Genomic DNA, 26851 nt, shown 5'->3' on the forward strand with positions numbered 1-26851 from the left:
ACTTTGTCAAAAGACGAATGTATCGGTGATTATCATAGGTTTTTATTTGAACTAGTTTTTTTAACTGACATTGTAAACATTGTTGTATGTATCGTCGAACATCGGACTTTAGATTTTCCCAATGATATTTATGTTTTATTCTTTTATACGTCTTTGTAACATGATGTCCTCCCGTCGATGAACAATGCATTTCTCCGATTATCGAAGGTCGAAGATCTTTAGATGGGTATTTAACTAGTCCATTGCATATAATTAATTTGGTTGTTGAATCCATAAAAACTAATTGCAATGCGATTTTGATATTGCTCCATGGAACGTTGTTAACATAATCAGTTTTAGCAATGCTAACAGTCTCTAATTTTAAGTTTTTCAGTGACAATCCGTAAATCTTTTATTACGGCGGAAATCTGGATGAGGATCATCGTCGGTCCCTCACGTTGCCCTTCGCTGATAGGCAAGGCTAAATAGTAGTGTTTTTTTGTTATTTTACAACTTTGGCTTTATCTAGAATGAGATCTCCTAAGCGAGGGATCTCGTTTCTTTCAAATAGTTTTTTGAATCTAAGTCAACAGTCTCCCATTGGTGTCGACAAAATATGCAACGTTAACTTTCGCAAAAATAATAGCTCGCGAGAATCGAGAATATCATTTTTGATTATTTGGTCGTTAACAATAATAGGTCCCGTTTTTCCTTTTAATTTCTAAATTTTATGTCCTTCCTCAAATTCTTCATTTTCTTGATTTTCCTCTTCATTGTCATCTTCTCCGTCCAATGAGTCATTTCTGTATTTTATTCTTTCCGTTTCATTCTTCTTGTGGGAAATCTCTGGGTAGCTTATCCTGCTGGGCATCCCTATTTTTTTGCTGTTTGGCTTCGAGTCTGCATTCTACTATTTTGAGGAGTATTGCGCGTTGTAACCTTTTCCATAATTTGTAACTCTTGTGACTTTTCTGTCTCCTTTTGTGTAAGAGATGTTGAATTCGTACCCTCTTTAGGTGAATGATCGTCTGGTAATAAGTCTTCAAGTAGTTCGTCATCAGTCAAATATAATTTAGAATCTTCGTCCTCTTCGTCCTCCATTTGATTCTCCTAGGATTTTAGAAATCGTTTCTGCATCTTTTGGGTCATTAAGGTTCAAGGCTTGTGATGATTAATTATATTGCAGTTCGCTTCTTCAAAGTCGTGATAATGCATCGGCATTTATATTAGTTGTACCTGCTTTGTATACCACGTCGTAATCGTATTCAGCTAATTTTAATCTCCATCGTAGTATTCGCATCTTTGTCCTGTGCATTTTTAAACCAGAGAAGAGGTTTTTGGTCCATAACTAAAGTAAATTTCCGTCTATATAGATAAGGTCTAAAATGCTTGACACAAAACACTATGGCTTAAGCTTCCTTCTCATAAGTATCGTATTTTATTTCGTTTTCGGTCAGAGTTCGCGAAGCATATGCTATCGGTCGATCTTTATTTATCTTTCCTTGTGATAGGATGCCTCCAATCGCTATTCCGGAAGCATCAGTAATAAAAGGTTTGGAAAAATCGAAATATTGTAAGACAGGTTCGCACAATTTCTCTTTTAATGCTTGGTAGGAGTCTTCTTGATTTATTGTCCATTCAAATTTAGTATCATTTTTTTAACAAATTGGTGAAGGGTTTGGTTAATTTTGAAAAATTTGGTATAAATCTTCGGTAATATCCAATTAATCCAAGAAATTGTTTGATATTTTTCGGCATTTTGGGTCTTGGAAATTGCCTTACAGCCTCTAATTTCTTCGGATCGGGTTTAACTCTATCCTTGCTAATTACATGTCCCAAATAAATGACTTTGATTTTCAAGAATTCGCATTTGTCAGGCTGTAATTTTAAATCAGCTTTGTGTAATTACGTTCTATCAACAAATTATACTTCCTTTCGTGTTCTTCTAATGAAGCAGTGTAGATGACAATGTCATCCATATACACAAATAGTTTTTCGCCTTGCAATCCTGATAATACTAAATCCATTAATCGTTGAAAAGTAGCGAGTGCATTCTTTAGTTCGAAAGGCATTCGATCAAATTCATAATGACTGAAAGGAGTTTTAAACGCAGTTTTATGACTGTCAGCAGGATCCATCTTTATTTGATGAAATCCGGATGCAAGTCGCATACCGAGAAATATTGCGCTACGCCTAATTGATCCAGAATGTCGATAATGTTAGGTAACGAGTATGCGTCCCCGACAATTTTTTCGTTTAAGGCTCGGAAATTTAATACCATTCTCTATCGTTTGTTTCCCTTTGTGTCTTCTTTTTTGGGAACTATTCATATAGGCGTATTATATGGTAACTGAGAAGGTTTTACGATGCTTCCTTCTAACAGTTCTTCTACCTGTCTAATTATTTCTTCTTTATGAATTTGCGGGAATCTGTATTGTCGCGTATTTATAGGTCGATCCGTTGTAGATATTTGGTGTAATATATTCGTTACTGACAGCTTTTCTCCAGGGATGTGAAATCTGTCCTGGCTGTCAGTTATAAGTTTCATTACACTTGTTTTTTCCTGGAAACTCAAATACTCCAAATGCAATAGTTCTTCTGTGAGTCTATCCTTTCTGATCTTTTCCGATACAACTAAGCATTCGCGTGGAATATTTTTCGTAGATTCATTTCGATGTTCCTTTTCTTTCCTAGTATTTTGACTTACATTTGCGCATGAATTTGTCTATCATTTCTTGAGATTGATTTTGTGTAGACGCTAGGATTTTTGAAGATGTTTATTTCCCTTCGAATTATGAACATTTATATAAGGATTACATGATTGCATTCTCGATAATAGTTTATCGATAAGTTTATCGATAATAATATAAGAGGCATCATTTTGATAATTATCATTTTTTGCGGGCATTCCAATCCTTGGTAATTTAATTTTTTTTAGAGTGGAGCTCTTTTCCTTTGGCTCTCTTTGACAGAATTGAGTCGCATTGCATAACGAAATTTGGTTATTTACCTTCTTGCAATCGACAGGAGTAGAATTTAACAGGGAAGTATGGAAACTTTCCTTTGCAATTCTAGAATTATTTAATTCTTCAGGAAGGGTTTGGTAACTTCTCTCTCCAAAGTTTTCTGGATTATTTAAATTTTCAGGAGAAGTTTGATAACGTCTCTTTCTAAAATTTTCTGACTTATTTAAATTTTTAGGAGAGGTTTGGTAACTTCCCTCTCCAAGGATTTTGGATTCTAGAATTTCGGGTTCAGAGGAGATATAGAAATATTCCCCTCAATGAATATTTGGAATAGAATTTTTTCTTGATTTTTTAATTCCTCTCATTAATTTATTCTCATCAAAATCTTCATTTATTTTTCTGTTATTCTTGTCCTTGTTATAACGTCTCCCTTCGTAATTCCGTCATTATTTGAATTGGCATCGTTACTAAAGTCTTCGAAATGAATTTGGATATCCTTTGGGTGGATAAGATAACTTTATGCATTTGCAATCATTTTGATTATCACGCATTTCAATGTTTGAACTATCGTTGTCAAATAATTCATTCAGAGGTTTGAGGCTCAAGGTTGGTACTTGTACCTCAATTTTTTCATCTATTATAACGTGCTTATGACGTTTAACTATGCTTTTCCAGAAACATTTTCTACTATTGTATCTCCTAGGTAAATTCCATATGCTATTTTTAATTTCGGTACATATCCTATTTTTATCTCCGGATTTCCTATTTTCACATAAAATAAAGATTCTGATCGTGATGGTACAATGGTCTCTGGTGAAAAGAAAGGTATATTAATTTCTGATACATCTAAATATCCCATCGCGTAGTCAATTTTCGAGGAAGTCTGTTTGAAAAAATCATTACCTAATATTCCGGATTGTAAGATTGAAAAATCACCTGATACAATATGAAAGGTAATCTTTTCTCCAAAGAGGGGTAAAATTATTTCTCCCAGCGTATAAATGGCATAAACGTATTCGTATTTATCTTTCTTTGGTTATTGCTTGCAATTCGTAAGTCACAAGTTTCGAGGAGATGCCCTTGCCTTTATAATACCGACAGAACAATGAATCTGAGGATACAGCGTTTTGCCCTATCTTAGATCGATAATTTTTTTAGCATTATGCCCAAAATTGTTACAGATTTGACAAGCAATTTTTATTTTATTAACTGCGTTATGTTGCTCATTCTGTTTTTTCCAGCAGTTATTAACCGAATGACCTGGCCTATCACACCACTGACAGATTACAAAAGATTTGTTCTGACTATTGTTATTATTAGTTCGACAATTTTTGGCGTTATGCCTTGATCTAGAACATATTTGACAAATAATATTATTTTTCTGTAAAATATTAATGAATTGTCGTGCTTGAAGTCGCGAAGTCGACATTTGTCAGCGCTGTGTCCGCGTTTCTTGCAGATTTGACATATTAAAATCTCCGTTCCAAAATTAAGTTAATTTTCTACAGTTTAAAGCTAAATATCCTTCTTTATAACAAATCTGATAGGTTTCTTGTATTCAGGTTTATTCGTATTCAGCGTTTTACTCGATGTACTTTTCTGATTCTGTCGCAAATCTGTCATCGAATGGAGTTCTCTTTCTATTCGTAATCGGCTACCGTTTCTTAACCTAGATTCCTTGTTATTTTTTGCTCAATTTCTCAATTTAATTCTCCAATAAAACACTTACACATGTCTTTTTTTAAAGATGGTTTAACATTTTAATTGGAAAGGGCATTTCCTGAAATTTTATGGGCTTTCATTATTTGTTTTTCTAAAATTTTTACCCGATTCGCTTATGTAATTACGTCCTCCTCATTCTATTGATAAATATGGCCTAACTTGCCTTGCGAGTTGGTATATATTTTTTGAAGCGCTATAAATTTGTTTTAAATATTTGGTTAATTGTGCCATACTATTAAAGTCCTAATCTTATATAGTGTGGCGCGCTTTACCCACAATTCTTGTCCTTATGATTTTTGTGAATTGCGATTCAGCTTCAATCGGTAATATGGATTTTGCTTTCTCGCATCCTTCGATAAAATAGTTTAAAGGGATGTTTTTGCCGTCGAAAAAGGGTACGGCTTCGACAGTGTATTTTAAGATAGCAAATTTTGGTGCATCATGGTTTCGTCAGGTTCCTTCGATTTAGGGATAGCCATAACTGTTTTACGTTTATTTTCAGATGTACCACTGAATTCGCACGCGAGTTGAGTGATTATGTCCTCTGAGTCGGTGGAACCGTCAAACACAAGAATTTTAGAATTATCTGAAATTTCTGATCCATTCAAGGGGAATCCCGCCGTTTCAGATTTAAGTTCGGAGGATTTAAGGGAAGTAGAGGTGTGTAATGTGTTTTGTGTATTTGACTTTAACTTATTCAGATTTTCTATAGCGGTTTTATAAAGGCTTTCTACTTCAGATTTATTGTCAGAATTTCTCGTATTCATTTCTGTCTCTTAAGATCGCACTTGTATTCCGAGACCTCAAAAAATTCATTTGATCTGTTACGTCTAAATTAGAAATAGTGAAGGAGACAATAAGAAAGAATGGAGAGGGTATGGAAGCACGGCTAGACTCAATATTACAGGTATACGCGCAGAGGCGAACATCTGTGAGTCGCACGCACTTTTTCGGTCCAGGAATATGGGTCAATATATGGAACAGATGTCCCGAAGAGACGCTATGACACCTGTTTCGAGGAACAGTGCGAACGTCGATCCTATTTTTTGGGTCAAGGAACTTAATCTTTTTGACCTGGGACTGGACCTCGTACGATCTCAGGCATTTAAAGGGAAAACAATGCGAGAGGTAATTCAAATAAATGGTAGCTAGGAAAATATAAATGACTTACTTTTATTAGGTGTACAACTTTGCTTCCGCCGTTTTCCTAGATGGCTTTAGCGGTGGTCGAAATAAATAGACGTACATACAATAAACTTGGGCATCTGTCAACATAACCCCATAGAAACATTAATCGATTTGTGTCTGCATCATAAAGTTGTTCTCGATTGAAAATGTCAGTTTACCAGCCAAATTCTCGTCATTTGCGGGAGGTTTTAATTTTCTGCTTCAATATGAAGAAATCTGCGACTGAGGCTCATCGAATGCTCTCAAATACTTATAGTGAGGCCATTATTAGTGAAAGAACGTGTTGTGAGTGGTTTCAACGCTTCAAGAACGGTGATTTTGACGTCGAAGACCGATATAGCGGTGAAAGAGAGAAGGTTTTCGAAGATGCAGAATTGGAGGCATACTTGATCAAGACTCGTGTCAAAATCAAGAAGAATTGGCACGATCATTGGGAGTGACTCAACAAGCCATTTCAAAATGCTTCAAAGTCATCAGGAAATGATTCAGAAGCAAGAAAATTGAGTGCCGTACGAGTTGAAGCCGAGAGATGTTGTGATTGTAGTGTATTATGAGCTGTTAAAACCGACTAAAACATTGAAAGACAAACGGCCGCAATACAACGAGAAACACGATAAAGTGATTTTGCAGCATGACAATGCTCGACCTCATGTTGCGAAAATAATCAAGACATACTTGGAAACGTTGAAATGGGAAGTCCTACCCTACCCGCCGTATTCTCCAGACGTTGCTCCCTCTGACTATCACTTGTTTCGATCAATATTACACGGCCTGGCTGACCAGCACTTCCGATCTTATGAAGAAGTAAAAAATTGGATCGATTCGTGGATCGCCTCAAAAGATAACCAGTTTTTTCGACGCGGGATTCGACGCTGTCCGTAAGATGAGAGAAAGTAGTGGCCAGAGATGGACAATACTTTGAATCATAAATGTATAATCAGTTTTTTACAATAAAGCCTCGAATTTCGAAAAAAAAACGGCGAAAGCAAAGTTGTACAACTAATATTAAAAAAAAAAAGGAAATTAGGTTTATATAAGATATTTATACATATTTTTACATAAAATAAGAAAAAACTTATACGTTATTATTACTCATTGTACGTGTAATTACAATCGATTTGTTTAATGTGGTTAAGTAAGAATTTAGTTATGGAGGGCGTGTATGTGCGCGCGCGCGCGCGTGTGTGTGTGTATGTGTGTGTGTGTGTGAGAGAGAGAGAAAAGGAAGTAGGGTTATTGGAGGCGAGGAAAATGGTGCAGAAACACATCGGGATGAGGTGCTTGTATAGGACAATGTAATAGGTGGGGTTTCCTGGGATATGGACTGTAACTATTCTATCCCCTTCATTGGAGGAGGAAGAATACAGTCTAAATAGTCGATCCCAGTCGATCGGCACGGGATACGATAGAGAAGAGGAGTTGGGAGTTTAAAAGAGGAGGGAGAAGAAATTCTTCTTCGAGAAAAGGGAGGGAGGGAATCGTTCCTCGAGAGGAGGAGAGGAATAATTCAGGATTTCTTGGATGGTAAGGAGATCGATGGCAGGGGGAGAGGTGAGGCCTAATGGTTGTGTCTGATCCGAGACTGGCGAGTATGAGGTCTCAAGATAGTGGTCGCCAGTCGGTTGTGGTGGCATGGTTATGACTTGGTTATGCGGACGGTTCCGTCTACTGACGTAAGAAGTTCGTTCCCGTTTTTTAATCGACGTACTAACGCGCACTATAACCGAAGTGTAAAATATATATATGTTTCGTTAGAAGCGCGTATAAGTGTATATATATATATATATATATGTTTGTTTTTATGCGGGGAGACGTGTGGATGAATCGGAAGGAATGGCAGGGCGACTTACTCGTTAGCTGGCGAGCTGATGAACGAGGAGGACCGCTGAGAGCGAGGTCCATGGAAGAATGCTAGAAGAGCAGTCGCAGTGGCGAATGACTCATGGTCCCAGCGATGATTGCTGCCCACAATTTATCTTTCTTTTCTTTGCACTTGCAACTGGCGTGATTATCACGGGTTCTTGTAGTCTGATTTCCGCACTGATAGCAGTTGATCTCAACTATGATTTGATGCATTCGAGTACAGATATGTGAACTTACATGGTTTTTCACTGACGTGAACTGTACTAACGTGAATCGGTGAGTTAGACTTTTGTACTGACGCTCTGCGCTTCCACGGGACCTCTATTTATACTCTGAAAAAAAGGCGTTGTGCCCTTTGTCTAGGTTGCAATAGTTAGTTGCAATGTCACGCGAGATTTACGATTTTTATAGCGTCCTATCATTGTTAATCTAAAGTGCATCGTTAGAGGAGTTTTAAGAAGAAAAGGATTTACGTTTTTCTTTAAAGAGGCAAGATTGTTCCAGACCGATGCCGAATTCTGTTATCCTCGCGGAAAATATGACTAAGTAAACAAATGGTTACCGTGCACAACTAGTTTTGCGTGCAGGGCAACCATTGTCAGTCACGAATCTGATTTTAGATAACGCTACCGTGGGAAGTTATCCCATGCGTTTTATGATATTTTTTAAAGCGCGACATGGCGCCTGTTTTCCTAAGATGAAATTGTTGGTTAGTCTGGGACGACAAAGCTTAGATTTTTACTATTGCACGACTTCGATGCATTTATAATGTCTTTTACAATCTTGTCACTTTTTGGACCTGCATTAAAGTTGTTATTCCTTCCGGGTTGATTGGTGTTTACGAGTTTACGATTGGTGTTTTCGCGGAGCTTATGCGATCCCTCTTTTCAGTTCTGTCGGACCGTTATCAGAAGACTCCGCTCGAGTTTCGCAGACGCCAACCATAGTCGCGACCTGAAGCCGAAGAAAAGAATCGTGGCGTCTGTAGGACGTAACACAACTAATGAAAGGTATTTTTATTACACCAGTGGATTAGTCTCATAATTCTGTGTATAAAAATATTAAGATATAGTTATCAAAATGTGACCCTAAGAAATTAATCCGCATGCGCTTATGACGCCATAAAAATAGCTCCTATCTTTAATCATTCATAATATGATTAAAAAGTAAAGTATTGAAATTAAAAAAAAAATGCATTTTATAGGGAATGATCAATACATTCATGACTCCTGATCGAAATTTCAAGATAATGTTAATCTTCTTTATAAAAATGTGTCAAATATCGTAAAAAAAGTTATTTTTTAAATATTAAACCTCAATTATCTTGGAAATCTGACGTATAAGAATTTTTTTGCTTGCGGCATCGTTTTCAGCATCCAAAAATTTATAAGAGACTAATCCGGTCAAAGGTAATTGTAAAAAAAATTTGTTGTAAACTAGTGTAATTTTTATTTTACTCCCTCGAATAAAATAAGATCAACATCTTGTCTTGCGATAAATATAACATATATAAATTTCGGTGCATGTATATTCTATACGTTTAGAATAAGTCTATCTAGTGTTATATATGTGATGCTATAGTATAGTCGTGACAAAGCTCTCGTGGTGTAGCGCGCTAGGTAAGAGATGTGGAACGAGAACTCAGGATCTCTCAAGCCCTGGCCAAGTCCAGTTTTTCGTTGCCGAAAGATGTAACTTAAATTTTTCTATTAAGAAAATTAATGAAATAACATTAAGAATACTTTCTTTTAGATTTTAGAATTTTTTATTTAAGAAAAAAATTTTCTTTTCTGAAGAATAAATATGATTGGCTCTATATCGAACTTATTTTATTTTAGATCGAGGAGTAATAGCATTGAAGATAGAAATCTTTTCTGTGAATGTAATTTTGCATAAAATTGTTTGAACTGGTTTTTTTCCGTTTATACATTGTAAAAATATTGCTTAAAAGTATTATTTTAAAAATACAAATTATTTTTATATAAAAATAGTGCTTTCATATATATTTTACCATTAATATGTATTTTTATTTTAAAAAATGTGGAAAAAAATTTCAAGTTATTATTTAAATAATTTTCTAGTTGTAATCAAATAATTTCTATGTAAAATTACATGGACTTTTTCGGTGTAGATACATTATTTGTTACTCAAATGATAATATATAAAAATTAAGATTAAAATTACGAAAAATTGTAAAAATTATTTATGTGTAATTTTCAACAATCTCTTGTACAAATACAAACATACCCGACAATGATGCGCGCGTTTCTCCCAGTAAACGAGAATGAATTAAAATGAATTGAAAATTGCAATTTATTTAAATTTATCCAAGTTTGCGTTTTAGAGTCTCGGATTGAAATGAACTGAAGTGAATTAATATCTGAGGATATAAAATTTGAAGGTATAAAATCTGAGGGTAATTATTTATTAAAACGCTTTTCCTCTATCTATTTTAATTTTTATGAAATTAGACTCATTCGACGCGTTTTTGTGTAAAACCAAAGAGTCTGGTAACAAAAAGTGTCGCTCTGCCCTGAGAATCGAGACATTAAAATTATTAATCAAGACGTTAAAATTGACGATTATTCAAGTTATAAAATTTGTCACTGCCATAAAATACTGCATACATTATAATCACACGTGTAACATCAATTAATTCCTAAAAATAAATATTCTCTGCTTTAATTACACAAATTCTTTGCTTTATAAACATAAATTCTCTGTTTTAAAAAACAAATTTTCTATTTATGTATTCATGACTAATTCATTTGTGATATAAGTATTTTGGATTCAAATGGCTAGAAATATGAAGTGTGCTATTCATCATATTGAATTTAGATATATTCATGTCCATATTATAATTTTTGGAAATGTATTAAAATACGAAATGAGCTTAAATCAAATTAGCGTCAAATTTGGATGTATTCATGTCCATATTATATTTTTAGATTTAAGAGGATCCTAAAGTGAAGCTCGAACTCTGATGAAATCACTAGAAGTCGCTATTTTTCCAGCGATAATACACGCAGTCGCGGACTTCCGGTTGGGCGAGATTAGCGACAAGGCGCTTATTTTTTTCACGACTTGTGGTAATTAGAGAAATATTTCATTTCACTGCGAGACTTTTGCTCCATCTCTTACTCTTCTTTTTTCTGCCCTCTGGAAGGGCCTTTTTATCGCTCTCCTACTATTTTGTGGGACAAGTGTTGAAGCTTAACCTCCGAGACACGTGTCCGTCGGTTGGCGGGCACGTAGATTCCTCAGGATTCGAAGAAATCAGAGAGGATTTGATGAGATATTTGTTGCAAAAGACTTCTCGAGGTACAGAAATGGAGTGGGGAATTATCTGATAGGGAAATAGACGTGGACATGGTCGGTTGAAACGCAGTCATCCGACGACGGACGATGTTTCTGCCATCAACAATCATTCGATTAAGTTGCCTCGCGACTTAAAGAAAGTTAAATCAAAGCTGATTGACCTAGATACCATGGAGGAGTTCAGAATTGTTGTGGACCTGAAGGCCATGAATCACCTTACCACGCAGTGCACGAATAAGGATGTACCTAAGGGAGAAAGATAAAAATAGTTTTGGCAATGCAGTTACAGTAAAAGGCTCAAGTATGATGCTTTTAGCAGAGCATCTTATGTTGTCATGTTGCGTTCCAGATCTGACAATGCATCTAGCAAGAAGAAAATGTCGCTGATTAAAATCTCCGGCATTTTAAATGAATGCAATATTAAATTTAATCAGATTGCCAAGTACTCTCGTGATACATGGAAGGTGACATTCTTATCTAAGTCTGTGGCTAATAGTGTCCTGTCAAACAAACTATTTGAAGAAGCGGAGATCATATTGAGATACAAGATTAGCAGAAAAATGGTGATTAAGGAGATTCCTGAAGATATGAGTATGGACGAAGTAAAGAAAACCGTCGAAGAAGAGAATTCCAACATAGTGATCTCTAATCTTTTTAGACTAAAAAGGCGCAATAGATCTAGAGAATTCGAAGACTCAGAAGCAATGTGCTTGGAAATTAGAGACGAGAGTTTACCAGACAAGATTATCATTTGGAAGGCGGTGTTACTTGTCTCTCCATATGTGCAGTCAGTTAGGATATGCTTTAAATGTGGTCATACTGGTCACATAAATAAATATTGTGAAACAATATTTATTTATGTGAAAGGAAAACCTGAGGCTTGCTTAAATTGTGCTGATCGTTCATCTCGAGAAGCTCCATGCGGTTTAGAGAAGAAGTGTATTAACTGTAGTGGCTCTCATACTACGGACTGTATCTGCCCAATACTAAAAAAGCACATGGAGATTGTAAGGGTTATGGCTTTTGATAACCTTCTCTTTTTGGAGGCGAGACGATTCGTGAAAAAGAACATTAATTCGTTGAGAGTGGCTCCAGTTAAATCACTGAGAAACTTTTCACGGCTTCCGGATTCTACCGCCCACGAAACTTAGAGGAGTTATCTGGAGCTGCCAGATAATTCTCCGTCATACAAATCGGTGCTGAGCTCAAGTAATAATGGAAGGTCAAGAAAGATCCTGTCGGGTATTATTGAGCGGATTTTAACGGATAAGGATGCGGAAGTCTTGTGTCAGCGAATTAAAAAAACCATAGATTTGCATAATGTGACACGTTTGGTTAAAGAAGATAATTGTAGTGGCGCAAACAAATAATCGAAACTTAATTTTAGTAATTTGAGTATTCTGGAACACTAAATTCATCATGTCTAAATATACTGATCTTATCTAAACACTGCGAAGATTTTAATTTAATTTCAATTTCACATGGCTCTCTCCTGACAAAAGTTTTAAATTAGGAGGATTCGATACGGTGAGAGAGGATAGACCTGACCGCGGAAGTGTAATGATTGCGATTAGGAATAACATTAGATATAGAAGAGCACAAATTTCGAAGACTTGTAGAGGTAAAGTCGAAGTTTGCGCGGTCGAGATCCTTGTAAGGGGCGAATCCTTTATATTGATCTCGTGTTACCGTCCGTCAAACGCCGGTTTTATTATGACTTGTGAATGGGAAAGATTTTTCTCGCAATTTCAAGATAAGGTCCTTTTTGATAGAGATTTTAACTCCCACAATATCGTAGTCTGTGGAGGCAATAAATGGGAGCGATTTATCATTGCTGGACGATGGCTCCCCCACTTTTCACTGTGCATCTTATCATACCAATTCCGTAATTGATTTGACTGTGATCAATGTTTTGCTTATATTAGTGTTGAATTGGTATGTTGATCCAGACCCATGGGGCAGTGATCACCTGCCTATTACCATTGAGGCTCAAGGCAAGCCGGATAGCAGAATTGGGAATAGGAGAATTTTGCGTCTACACGCTAGAGACACAGACTGAGAACTTTTTCGTGACATGATACATGAGAAATTAAAACTTATTACGGACCTGGAGACGGAAACCATGTATTCACATTTACTGCCATAGTTGGTGAGGCGATTTTATCAGCTACTCCATCCAGATGTACTGAGAGACGAGAATGTAAGGGGAAGCAAAGTCAAATGCCTCCCCCGTGTCCATGGTGGACAGACGAATGTGACAGGTTACTCCACCTTCGTAAGTTTTGGAGAAGTTTAAGCAGACAGATATGAGGGAAGACTTTATAAACTACAAAAAAAAATCTATAAAAAAGTGTAGCGATTACGAGACGAGAATTTCGTAGAATTAAACAAGATAAATTTAGAGATTTCTGTGAAGGCTTGAGAAAGGATTCGTCCTTTGTTTGAAAGACGGTCAAAAGATTTCAATCCAGATACAATCGATCGGAGACAACTAATGAATGTTCTTCGGACAAAAGAGAATTCTTGAACAGATCGATGAACTTAGGGTAGGATAGGTTTATAATAAGACGCCCTCATTTGAAGGCGAGAAACTACAATGAGTTTCTAGACTCACTTCTGACGGAAGAAGAATTGTTGTTCGTAATTAGGAATCTCAAGGTTAAGTCTAGTCCGGGAATAGACAGTATCGATTATGTCATTATCAAGCTGTCTCCTATGGATAGATATATATTTCTTCGCATTTGCAATTCCATTTTTGCTAGTAGATCTTTTCCGTCAGTTTGGAGGAAGTATCTAATCATTTATACCAAAGCAGATGGCCAGAAATTTCGGCCGATAGTTCTCGCACCCTGTCTATGTAAGGTAATGGAAAGAATTCTAAGTAATAGATTAAATTGGTGATTGAAGAGTGAGAATGAGTTACCTAGGTCGCAGTTTGATTTTCGTAGAGGACTTTCACGCATGAATAATTTAGCAACTCTCTATACGGAAATTCTTAGAGGCTTTTGGATACTCCGGTGGCAACTGTTTTCCTTGATATCAAAGCAGCATATGATAACATTTTAATTGATATAGTTAACAGATTATTAGTAACAGCGAATTTGGGTATTCCCCTCATGTTCTATCGCTTTATTTACAATTTGATATCTGCGTGTCAAGTATGGTATAGATACAGGGAAATAAAAGAAGTTTTTTGGCTTTTCAAAAGGCTGCCACAGGACAGTGTATCGAGCCCTATGTTATACGCTATTTACGTCTCCGAATTGGAAAATGTCAAGAGTGCAAGATAATTCAGTACGCTGACGTGTGCATATTTTCTGCTATGGATTCGGTCGAGAAATCTTTGAATAGAATCGAAAGTGCTGACAAGATTTCTGCTGCGTTAGATAACCTTGGTCTTACCTTGCCAGCGGAGAAAATTAAATTATGGATATTTAGCAAGAATAATAAAGCTTTTAAAATTCAAGTCAGGCGTGATAACGGAGTTAATTATAATAGAAGATCTTTTTCGATTCGGGTTCAGTGAGAAGTGATTGCAAACTCTGATAAGATAAAGTTCTTAGGGATGAATTTACAATATAATTTGGAATGGTCTACTAACGTTAATTATATCTAAAGTCGTTGTATTTGTTTATTACGAATTATAAAGTGCATCGCCTTTTGTGAGGTGCCAATCCAAGGCTACTTAGATTATTTTATCACGTCTTGATTAGATTTAGGCTAGAATATGGGGATGCTTCAAGATTTTTCGAATAAGCTTTTACTTGAACTTAACAGAATTCAGTACCGAGCTCTTAAATTGGTCATGAGTTATAGACAGAGTACTCCGATTAATATTATTCTATGTGAGGCGAAGGAGATTTCCCTGCTTGTTAGATTCCGATACTTAGGGAGAAATTTCCTGTAGACTAGCAACAAACTCTAGAAGTCATCTCTTTGAATTCTTGAAAGAGCTGAATTCTTAGAGAATTGGCAGAAGCTCCCATGCAGTGCGACTGCATTAATTCGAGCCCCGATTATGTGTTAGCTCAGGAAGACGTAGATGCTAAAAATCACTACCTTCCTAACCATGATGGTCCGTTGTGCTTCTCAAAGTCGTTCGATGCTCTGCTTTTTTGTCCAGAGATTAACTTTGAAGATGGTAAATTTTTTGGTAGACGTAAATATGGTGCTGATGTCACTTTTTAGGACTATTCAACGAGGAGATTAATTCCATGTGTCTTTTCACTGATGGATCATGTGTAGAAAACTCGCAATATGCTGGTTTTGCAGTGGTATCTTACGATCTATCTCCGAAAGATGTATGTTTTGTCTCTTCATATTGTGTCGAAGCAATGGCGATTCTCACGGCTCTGGAACTAAGATATAACTACGGGTGGCCCAAGCTAACTATTTTCTCGGACTCTAAATCGGTCCTTAGTGCAATGAACGCACAATTTGATCACTGGGATAAATCACATCTCATTCTCTTTATTAGGGATAGCATCTTTCGTTTGACTAAAGACAAGGGAGTTGAGGTCAAGCTCATATGGATTCCTAGCCATATAAGGATTTCGGGCAACGAACAAGCGGACAGAGACTGGCTAGGGAGACTATTGTCTCTGGCAGAAATACGCAATTGGGAATCCCAGTTTCTGAATTCTCAAATCTATGGAACCAACAGATGTACAGTGAATTGTTTGGGTAGGTTTGCAATGAGTCGCTTACTCGCGATGCAGGATATTGTAACAACTATTTGATAGAGTGAAACATGTTTGGTTCAGGAAATTTAAAATAAAGAAAAGGACAGTTGCGACTATTAATAGAATTAGGTTCAGGCCACACATCCTTGAAAGAAAGTCTTTTCCGCTTCGGCATAATGGATTCTCCATCGTGTGTTAGATGTGACGTATGTGAAACTTTAAATCATGTTTTTTGAGAATGTAGTGCTTTTACGGAAAGAGACGGGTATTGCAAAATGCCCTGATCAGGGCGAAAGGCCTCCTCCCTCATCCTGTTGAATACCTCATACAATTGATAAGGATACAATTTATATCTTAAATACATTTATCTGCTCTATGATAATGTAAGAAATAAGTATTGTGCGATCCGTCAGAAAGCGAGAACGATCATCGTAGTTACAGATCGATTGATATATCGATTCTGCGTGCGCATTTGTCGTGCGCCGATAATTGTATAATAAGCCGCTTCAGAGCAAGCGTACAGATCGGAGCAATGGAGCAAAATCAGATCTGGAGTAACAGTAATGGGTAATACATTTCGGTAGAGCCGTATCACGAAATTGTTTATTGCAGGAAGATATCAACGCGTCGATACCGCTTTCGCGCCGGAACGGCTTGTTCTCCATTTCTCAAAGTAACTGTAAATGGTGAATCTTTGAATAAAGAATCACATTATTGCTGAATATTCAAAGTGAAAGATTGCTTTCATCAAGTCTCCGATTATCCAGTCGCTTTTCCTGACAAACTGACTTCCTACGGTGACATCACGAGATAGGATTGTAGAACACAATTCGGATCAAACGAAAGTATATATTTTCAATTATTACAATAAGTTTATCTAGTGTTCTAATTTTCGTTCTTTTATTTATGTTAATTTGATTCAATTTAAGTTAACGGCAATATGTAACACTTGTCATTTTATTTTATGGTATCTTAATTTAGGTTATTACAATTTATGTTATTACATATTTAGCTATTAAGAAAAGGTATTTTTCATAACTATCTGCTGTTTTGGGTTAGTTTTTATGAATCCGCTTCAGTAGCTGACAATCTAATTATATGTCAATCTTATTTATATGTTTTTTGCGCGATATTATTGCGATGCTGTAAAGTGTAAAAAATTTAATTTTATGATCTTTATAAGCTAAATAATCTAATATATGAGCGCATAGTCTGTGATTATGAGGGGAACCTTACATTCTCTTCAGCAATGGAAATGTACTTTAAGTACGTGCTAGTGATATTAGTCTTGTAAGTAGTTCCTGCATAATAGGCTTGTTCGTAACGGCTGTATCGCTTCTTATATTGTCATGATTGAAAAAAAAAACGCAGTTCATGTCAATTTTCGTATAACAAATTCGTCGCGATAAAGCGTCTGAGTCTAATTCTAAGAATTCAACGTTATTTGTTCGTGCAAACTGTGTGTATGTGAATTATTATTTCGTAAGTATAGGTTGCAAAACTTTCGTATTAAGCAAATGTTGTCACGACTTGACAGCTTGAGACATCATATTACACTAAGAAGTGGTAAAAAATCAATTTCGAAATTTTTGATCGTTATCAACACAAACTTCATTTCGTTATCTCACAAACACATACATGCGTATACTTAATTCTGGAAAAGGATTTTCGAATCTGTGAAAGAGAAAAAAGTATTTGTTATAAAAAATTATATGATTTAGTCGGTAATACAGATGGCTTTAGGATCTTAAAAAGATCAGAAATGTGAATTCGGAAATGTTGAAATGAATTCATTTCTATCCATTTCACTTCATTCTCGTTTACGGGATAATTATAAAATTTAATTATAACCTTTATGTCTTCTTTGTTCTGTTGTTCCAGCAATATATTTTCGAATTAAATAAAATGTTTTAAGTACGCTGCAGTTATAACTGTTACATATAGCATACTTATAACATAGCTATTAATTTAATATTAATTTATGTTAAATCAAATTTTTTACAATTTAATTTTAAATAAATTCTTTTATAAATTAATATCATATAAATTATATAAATTAATAAATTTTTCTTCTCCAAATTGTATAATACAACAGTATATCTGAGATAAAAATCGCATTGGGGATAAAAATTACTAGATATGATTACTTTTTAATTTTTATTGTAGAATTTTTATCTCTCTCTCTCTCTCTCTCTCTCTCTCTCTCTCTCTCTCTCTCTCTCTCTGTGTGTGTGTGTGTGTGTGTGTGTGTAATTAATCTTCCATAAAAATATATATATGGTACGTAAAGTCATTAGCAATTAAAAAGGACATAAAAATAATTTTCTTAAAGGATTATTGTGCCTTTTTTTATTGATTAAAAGTAATTAGAAGATTAATTATGTACAAAGTCATACTTATTTTTGTAATAAGATTTAATAAAATCCATTATTAAATTATAATAGTTTATTATGTTAATGTTTATAGATCGGTTCAAGGCTATAGGAAGCTTTTACTATTTAAAACTTCTGAAAAATATGGTTGAAGAACAAGTTTTTTTATTGAAAATTAAAAAATTTATATATATTCTTTTTTATAGAAAAGAGAGAAAAGAGAAAGAAGAGAAATTATTTTAAAATTTAATAAAAAGAAGTTATACGTAAATAATTTTTAATGATTGATTAATTCTATACAAGCGCGATAAATAAGTGCATAAAAAAACAGAAGTAAATAGAACACCTAATTCAAAGTTTGTTATATTATTCCAAAATAAATAACTTTATTCGCGCACTGTACGAGGTGATTTGAGATTGCATTAAGTTGCTTGATATTGCTTTGTAGTATATTAAAAATTTTTTTAACTATACTATGCGACGTTAATTCGTCTTTTCTATCAAAGACACTTTATCAAAAGATTTCCTCTCAAAATTTCAAAGATACATTTTGCTACGTATTGTTTGTTTCTAGAATTTTCAATTGAATAATAGTCATATAATTATGGAAAATACAAAAAGTGGGTTAATAGTGAAACAATGTTTAAAGCAGAAGAAATAAAGTTCGTGCGCGTAATGAGCCAACGCCAAGTGGAGGAGAGGTGGAGGGAATATACGCACGCTGTTTGAATTATGAGCGAATATCGATCCTTCGTAGCACGAGGGTCATATGTTTAAATAACTACAAAATCTTTAGTAGTTCCCTATTTCGAGAAGAACTGTAATCCATTAGTCTTATTATCGGCAAACTGTACTTGCATTTATTCTTGTAAAATAATTGTTTCTTTTAAATAAAAATTATCAGCATTGAGCTGTATTAACTCATTTTTAAATATGTATTTTTTTGTATATACATATATCTGTATATAATTAAAAATCGAATATTCTTTTCTCAATTGCTAACGTTTATAAATTTATTTTGACGCACAAGTGAACGTATCTGGAATAGATCTTTTAAGAGAATTTTAAAGTAAAGCCCGAACTCTGACGAGTCACCATTGCTATTTTATAACACATCGACATACCTTTATATATTACCATATCAATATCTCACGCAAATTATGACACGCAATCGCACATTCGTGTCAATTTTCGTAGGAATAAATTCGTCGCGATAAAACGTCTAAGTCTAATTCCAAGAATTCAACGTTGTTTGTCATGTGAACTCGTGTATGTGGACCTCAATTTCATAAGTATAGATTGCAAAGCTTTTTTATCAAGCAAATATTGTTACGATATTGACATTTTTAACTTATTGAATTAAAAAATAATAAAAAAGGTCTCAATTTCGAAATTTTTTGTTGTTCTCAGCATAGATTCCACTTCACAGACATATTTTAATCCTGAAAAAGGATTAATTTTGAAATCAATAAGAAAGGAAAAAAGTAATTGTTGTACAAAAATTGTATGGTTTGGTCGGTAATACAGACGACTTTAGGATTTCCTTAAGTATGACTCGTCTTATTTGAAGAATAAATCTTCTTGTACGTAATCAATCTTATGTGTAATTATGTAATAGTTTTATTCTCTTGTTATATTGCATTTTGAATTAGAAAAAATTAAAAAGTTATTTTTATGAACAAAATTGAACAAAATAAATAAAATGACAGATGTACGATTTGAGTACAATAATCATGCAAAAAAATTTTCCGGACATATCATCAAATTTTTCTGTTGTACACGATATTTCAAAAGACAAGTATAAGCATTTTAAATAAAAATCTTTACGTACATATAGATTCGAGACATATTATTGATACCACATTTTGTCGATATCAATAGAACAAAACTCAGTCGACAATTAAAAGTAATATAATAATACCATTAAAAGTAATATATTTTATCTGTGAAGTAAATCTGATAATCCGCGCATGTGATTGGATAATCTTGCTACTTACCCAACAGGTAAAATTTACCAAAAGTTGGAACAACGGACCTTAATCACTTAAATTTTAACAGGCAAGCGAATTTTCATAAGCGCCGAGGGTCTTTAATAGTATCTCGTCGGTGATCGCACCTACAGATAACACAATAGAACACTGAGTCATTTTATTTTTGTTTAAAATTGGCAAACAAGGATGTAATGATTCACTGTCTTACATTGTGTTAATTATCTGTATCTTTTACTGAAAAGCGCTAGAGCTTTTATATTTATAACATTTTGTTTATATTTATAACATATTGTTTTTATCTGAGTGAATGCCGAAACATCTTCCTATTGGTTGCTTTCATATCCTATTGGTTGCGTTTTCTTATTGGCTATTTTCAAGCACCGTTTTTACATATAATAATTAACCTATAAACGCTTGATAATATTTTAATAATGGTAATACTTAAAATAAGAACCAATTATGAATACCGGCCTTTGATTAGTTCATGACATTTTCAGATTGTACTTAAGATGTACATTCCTTAATACAAAATCGATTATGAATACTGGCTTAAATCATATGATTACAGAATGTTTAAATTCTTTATTACAATATATTCAATTAGATCAGACACTTCAACATTAATTATTTACAGTCAATTTTAAGACCGTCTTAAGTACAATTTTAAAGGGATTCTAAAGCCGTCTGTATTACTGACTAAATTATATAATTTTTGTATTAGGTGTTGGAATTAATTCGTAGCGTTTTTTAATGAAAGAATGTTATTTATTTCACATGAGCATTAAAAAATACATTAATGAAAGTACTTCCCATCACTTGTAAAACGCTACGAATTAATTCCAACACCTAATATAACAATTACTTTTTCCTTCTTTTACAAATTCGGAAATTCTTTTCCATGATTAAAGTGTATGCAATAATATGTGTTAAATTCGTAAGGAGGAATTTTCGTTAAGAACGAAAAAATTTTGAAATTGAGATCTTCATTTCTTATAAGAGTCCAATATGGCGTTCTAGAGCTATCATATCGTGACATCATTTGCTTTATATAAAAGCTGTGTAATGTGTACTTACGAAACAGTCCACAGACTATAGTAGTAGAGAAACCTGAGAGTCATTCCGGAGAACATCCCGGCTTTTTTCGTGTATCAAACCAATTACATCGTTGGGTAATGTTTACGTTTTCTTTCTGTTACGTGGTTCTTTTCCTATTGCTATTATGTTATTATGGATTAGACAAGGACGAACAATTAAAGTTGATCATTCGTCTTTGTCTAATCCATGTAATAATATTGAAAAGAACTATAAAAACATTACTTTACGAGGTTTGATACATGAAAAAGGCCGGGATGTCCACTATTAGATTTCTCTCTGCTAGTACATAGTTTGCATAAAGAAACAACATTGAGTTCTTAGAAGACGTCTAATTAAAATGTTATTGTTATACGAAAATTTATGTGTTTACATATACATATACAGGAGATATTGATGTAGTAGTATAGTAATATGTATCCAGTAACAGAATGTCTGTAGAGTGCGCGCATGCGTGTGTAATAATCGTTACACATCATGCAGACACGTCCTCATTTGAAGCTCTCATTGTCCGCATGTGTTAGTGCTGAATGTGTGCGGGCGACATGAGGCTCATGTGAATACTCCAATTGCGATTTGTATCGCCTGCACCCATGAGTACCGTACGTGTGTGAGCGGTATGAATATTAAATAAATTATTTTAAAATGTATATTTCATTTACTCGGTAAACATATTTGAAAAAATATATTATACCTTTATTTTGGAGCTCTTGGAACTTACTTCAAATAATTATTTTATTTACAATTTAAACATTTAAGAACTTTTCTATACTGTGACTTTTATTCTATTTTGTATAGTCTTTTAAATTCGAGAAATTTAAGGAGGGAATTTCTAAACTAAAGAAATTATCGACAATTGCAGATTGTCAATTTCTCCGAATTCCATACAGCACAGAAACTTGTAGCAACATTGCTGCAACATTTCAATATTGCAATACAATGTTGGAGAAACATTGCGAAAACTTCTTTTTGCAATATTATTTCAGCAATGTTACAGCATTTAAAATATTTTCAGCAAGAGACACAAATTGACACAAGAGTAATCTTGTCCTTGTTCAAAAATCAGTAAAAAACAAAAACAAGAATGGCTCTTGTCACTGTGTCGATTTGTGCCTCTGCTATAAAGCTCACTTTGAGTGTTAAGACTTGTATATATTGATTTGTGTACAACCCAACAAAGGACCTGGACATAATGGAAGAATAGGAATTAATGATCACGGCACACTTAATTAGGTTTCATAATATCTGTAGTTATGAAACTGACCAATCTCATAACTATATTCCTCTGAAAAATGGAATGAATGATTAGTTTCTAACTGCGAATATTATTAAACGATTAATCATTTCTATATAGATTAATTTTAATCTCAGTTCAACTTATCTTTGTCTTTTTCTAGTTCTAAAGATTAGAAAAAGATGTTAGAAAAAAATGAAGAGTAAGTTGAACCGAGATTAAAGTTAATCTACATTAGTGGAAACGGGCATAAGGTATAAACATAATCAATATCTATAATTTATAGGAGTTGTACCTATAATTTATAGACATAAAACAATTAAATGTAAAGATTAAATATAATGCACAATGGATAATAATAAGATATAAGACGTATAATATAAAAAATTAGAAGTAGGAGTTAAATGTAACATACAATGAATACAAATAAAATATGACTTCATAATTAATTATGTCTTTATATTTTATAGGCATGTTTCGATATGCACAGCTAGTACTGAAAATTTACAGTTCACGTTACGTATACTGTAGATTTTCAGTACTGATAGTGTATATCGGAATACGCCTATAAAATATAAAGACATAATTAATTATAAAGTTATATTTTATTTGTATTCATTGTATTATCATACAATGATTATTAAAGTAAGAGAAAATTAGAAGTAAGAGTTACATTTAACTCTTACTTCTAATTTTTTATGTTTAAATTTATATAGTATAAAATCTTATAATAAATGTTGCAGTAACGTTGTAATATTACAGCAATGTTGCTGCATTATTACAATGTTTCTGCAATGATACTGCAAGTATTCCTCCACTATGCGCAAACCTAATATTGCATATATATATTATGTTGTAATATTGCTGCAACATTACGTATCAATATTTTTAAAACATTTTTACGTTGCTGCAATGTTGCTAAAATATTGCAGCAATATTTCGCAATATTTTTGCAATGTTGCAATCTTGCAATGAAATATTTTTGTAATGTTGCTGCAATATTTCTGTGATGTATAGGATTGGCTTTATAGATCACCAAATCTTTTTACGCAATAAAAGTACGCAAAAAAAACTGGCCACGCTAAATTTGACAAGAAAATCGGGAGAAAAGAATTCACTTGATTTCAGCTCTTACATTTATCACCTCAGGTTGTAATTTCCTTAATGCAGAAATTTTATAAGTTATACGTATCAAATGATACTTTCTCCGGAAGCGTATATGCACAAATAATCTTGAGCTTATGAAATTGTAATCGAAGGCCTAACAAAAAAGATTTTCTAAAATTGAAGTTGTCTTTTGTGTATAACAATTACTTTCTTCTTTTTTTACAGATTTGAAAATCTTTTTCCAGGATTAAAGTATATATATTAATATGTGTTTGTGAAGTGAAATTTATTCCTAGAATAGTAAAAAATTTCGAAATTAAAATCTTAAGAAATATTTTTTGTCGTTTTTAATATAAACTCTACCTTACAGACACGTATTAATGCGTATACTTTAATCCTGGAAAAGAATTTTTGAATTTGTAAAAGGGGAAAAAAATAATTATTATACAAAAATTATGATTAGTCGGTAATACAGACGGCTTTAATACTGGATCCCTTGAACTCGCTACGTCTTTCTGTTGATAGTGCTGCGTATTGCTTGACAATGTATATGTAAATTTTCTGTTCAAAACAGGTTATTATATTTCGATTTGAATGTTTCTTTAATAGATGTATTCGGAAATAAATTCTAAAGAGAACAGTGAGAGCCGAATTTAGAGTTTCATTGTTTGTGCAAAAATATTTAAATGAAGTAAAAATAAATTAGCATCTTTTTACTAAATAATTTTTTATCTGATTATAAGCATATTTTAACAACTTCGCTAAAAATGAATACTATCCCACATCATAAAAGAAATAACAATTAAGTAAGTATTTAACTTAAATTTTATTAACGAATTATTGAAATAAATTATGAATCTTTTCACGCGCGCTTTTTCACAGAAATAATTGAACCAAAGTTATAACAATAATGTTCGAACGGATCTTTGGCAATCCGTCCTAAGCCTTATGCGTTAAGACAAATGCGTTATTATTCTTATCTATCGATTATTTCCAAGAATATTACTAAGGCCTCGGTATAGTCTAAAGACTTAGGACGCTCGCACGGAATGCCAGAGATTGGACTTCCGAGGTAATATTTTTCGCAATAAATTTATTTACAGTTTTTCAGTGTATTAACATCTTTCTAATAGAATGTTTGATTAAGCATCAAATTATTAAATTGCTTGTCAATGTTAATTTATAATATTACTATAGTTTAATTGTGTTTATAAGTCCGAAAAACTAATTCGGCGTGTAGTTCAAGTAACTACATATTTAGTATATAAATTCACATAGATATTATTTAAGCATCTAAGATTCAACTTCGACCGTTATAGGCTTTAAACTTTTACTTGTTATATATTTACATATTATGTTTTAATAAATCGTTTATTATTATATATAATGAGAACAAAGATACTGTCCTAAGTTTTAACTTACAGGGGAGTGATTTTTCACATAAAGAGATCCACCTCACCTTCCCCTTGCCAAGGGATGTCCGACTTTCCACACGAAACGAGTTTCAGTCCACTTCTCCTCCCTCCTGTCAAGAGGTGCACTAATAATTATTAATTCGTTGTAGTTTGTTGTTAAAGCGAGACACTTGTAGAATTTTATTTTCATTCGTTCGATGTTGTTTGTATGATAATCTATTCTATGCTGATTCATTCCACTAGTTGATTTCAGTAAGAAATGTAAACATAATATGATAAATATAATAACTTTATCATATAGGATGTCAAAAAATTATATAATATTTATGATTCTTTATTTCTCGATAATTTTTTAACGAATGACAAGCGATGGCTAAAATGTTCAAGGTCAGTCGGAGTGATGACCTTGATAACATATGTCAAGATCAAGATCATCGGAGGAGTGGTCGTGTCTCTGCATAATTATCTTACTATTTATTAATTACTATAAAAATTAGGACTTATATTTTTTAATATATTTCTTCTGATTTTAAATTTATTTGTGTAACAATTGTGTGATAAGATCTTAATCAATTCAATAAAATAAAGGCTACGCTGGTGAAAACTTTTCTCGCAAATTTTTCATATAATTTTTTAGAATTTTTATATAATTTTTCAGAATTTCTCTATAATTTTATAACTTTCTCACATTTTTTTATACAAATTGGAACATTTTTCAGAAAATCTACATCTTTTCTCAAAATTTTTCATATATGTTAATTATGAAATATCATAAGATTTTTAAGATTTTTTGTAAGTATAATTTCTAATGAAATTACAAAATCTAAAAAATTTAAAAATACTTTTTAAAAATTATGAGTTGAGAAATTTCAGAACATTTCAGAATTCACTTGTATGAGAAATTCTGAGAGAAGATATAAACTTTCCAAATATTTTTGAAAAATGTTCCAATTCGTATAAAAATTATGAAAAAAATTTTCACCAGAGTAATAATTGCATTTAGTATTAAAAGCGTTAAATATCTGTTGTGAATCTGAGTCAAAATAATATTTAAATGATACAGTAAATGAATTAACTTGACTTGGAAAGCAGCAACATTTCGAGGTTTACCTCATCGATCGGCCTTATTCGCCAAGACGGATCGTTAATTCTATTTCTACTAACCGCTCTAAAAATAATTTATTAATTCTGTTTTATTAGAATGTATATGCTTTGTATCGCTTTATATATAATTCTATAATTTTTTAAGTTTATTACAATATTTTTTTTTATCATGAAGTGTTGAATTAGTACTTATATGGATATATGTACCAGTCAATGTGTGTGAATTTTAATTCGATAAATAAATGTATTCAGAAGTAATAACAAATTAGCACTTTTACTAGCAGAAGCACACATTTTCATACCTGATTCAATAAAAGTATATTGCACAAACAAAAATGCATCAAAATTAAAATGAATGTTCTTGCTAGTAAATGTACGCATCAATCACATATAACATTTATGAATTTGATATGTCACGCCTGTTTGTAAATGTTTAATTTGCAGTTAATTATTATTTACAGTTAAAATTTCCATTTTCATTTTTTAAACATATTTTAAAAGATCATGCCACACTATAAATATATGTTACACTAAAATTTACTAAACACTAAAGCTCAATCAATGTACATTTACTAACAACGAAAAATACCCAAGTATCCCTCTCCTATTTTGATGAAATTTGAATATGTTTATATTTGAATACTTTTAGACAAGAATAGAAGACTCAGTTTCTTTTATTATCAGATCTTTTAATGGCTGAAACACTTGTTAAAAAAAAATCGACTATTACATTTCAAAGCAAATATTGTCGAAGCTATGTCCCAGCCAACATATAGTATATTTGTAAAATATTTACAAAATATTTAAAAGATATATTT

General features: G+C 33.0%; 2 protein-coding genes across 29 annotated transcripts in view; both read left to right on the forward strand.

The window, feature by feature from the left end:
• Nucleotides 1-26851, forward strand: part of pHCl-1 (pH-sensitive chloride channel 1) — a 673866-nt gene that overhangs the window by 26901 nt on the left and 620114 nt on the right. For 3 of the 28 annotated variants that reach the window (XM_087405588.1, XM_087405763.1, XM_087405841.1), the window contains one exon: nt 8610-8728. The exons of 21 other annotated variants lie outside the window; for them this stretch is intronic. The gene's annotated coding sequence lies outside the window, so the exon portion shown is untranslated. Of the gene's footprint in view, nt 1-5169; nt 7995-8609; nt 8729-10666; nt 10808-21611; nt 21791-24938; nt 25050-26851 lie in introns of those variants that run through there. 4 more of the 28 variants (XM_087405644.1, XM_087405441.1, XM_087405799.1 and 1 more) reach the window with 4 other exon arrangements.
• On the forward strand, nt 11372-12412 carry LOC147910784 (uncharacterized). Its single transcript, XM_087406863.1, has one exon. The coding sequence runs from the start codon at nt 11372-11374 to the stop codon at nt 12185-12187; it is 816 nt and encodes a 271-aa protein (XP_087262989.1). The 3' UTR covers nt 12188-12412.

Source organism: Acromyrmex echinatior, chromosome 1, assembly GCF_024713525.1.
Source record: "Acromyrmex echinatior isolate Ae372 chromosome 1, ASM2471352v2, whole genome shotgun sequence".
Classification (NCBI taxonomy): Eukaryota; Metazoa; Arthropoda; class Insecta; order Hymenoptera; family Formicidae; genus Acromyrmex; species Acromyrmex echinatior.

What these genes read in the sequence shown, in the direction of transcription:
- LOC147910784 (XM_087406863.1), top strand. Translation starts at nt 11,372, where the DNA reads ATGTTGCGTTCCAGATCTGACAATGCATCTAGCAAGAAGAAAATGTCG.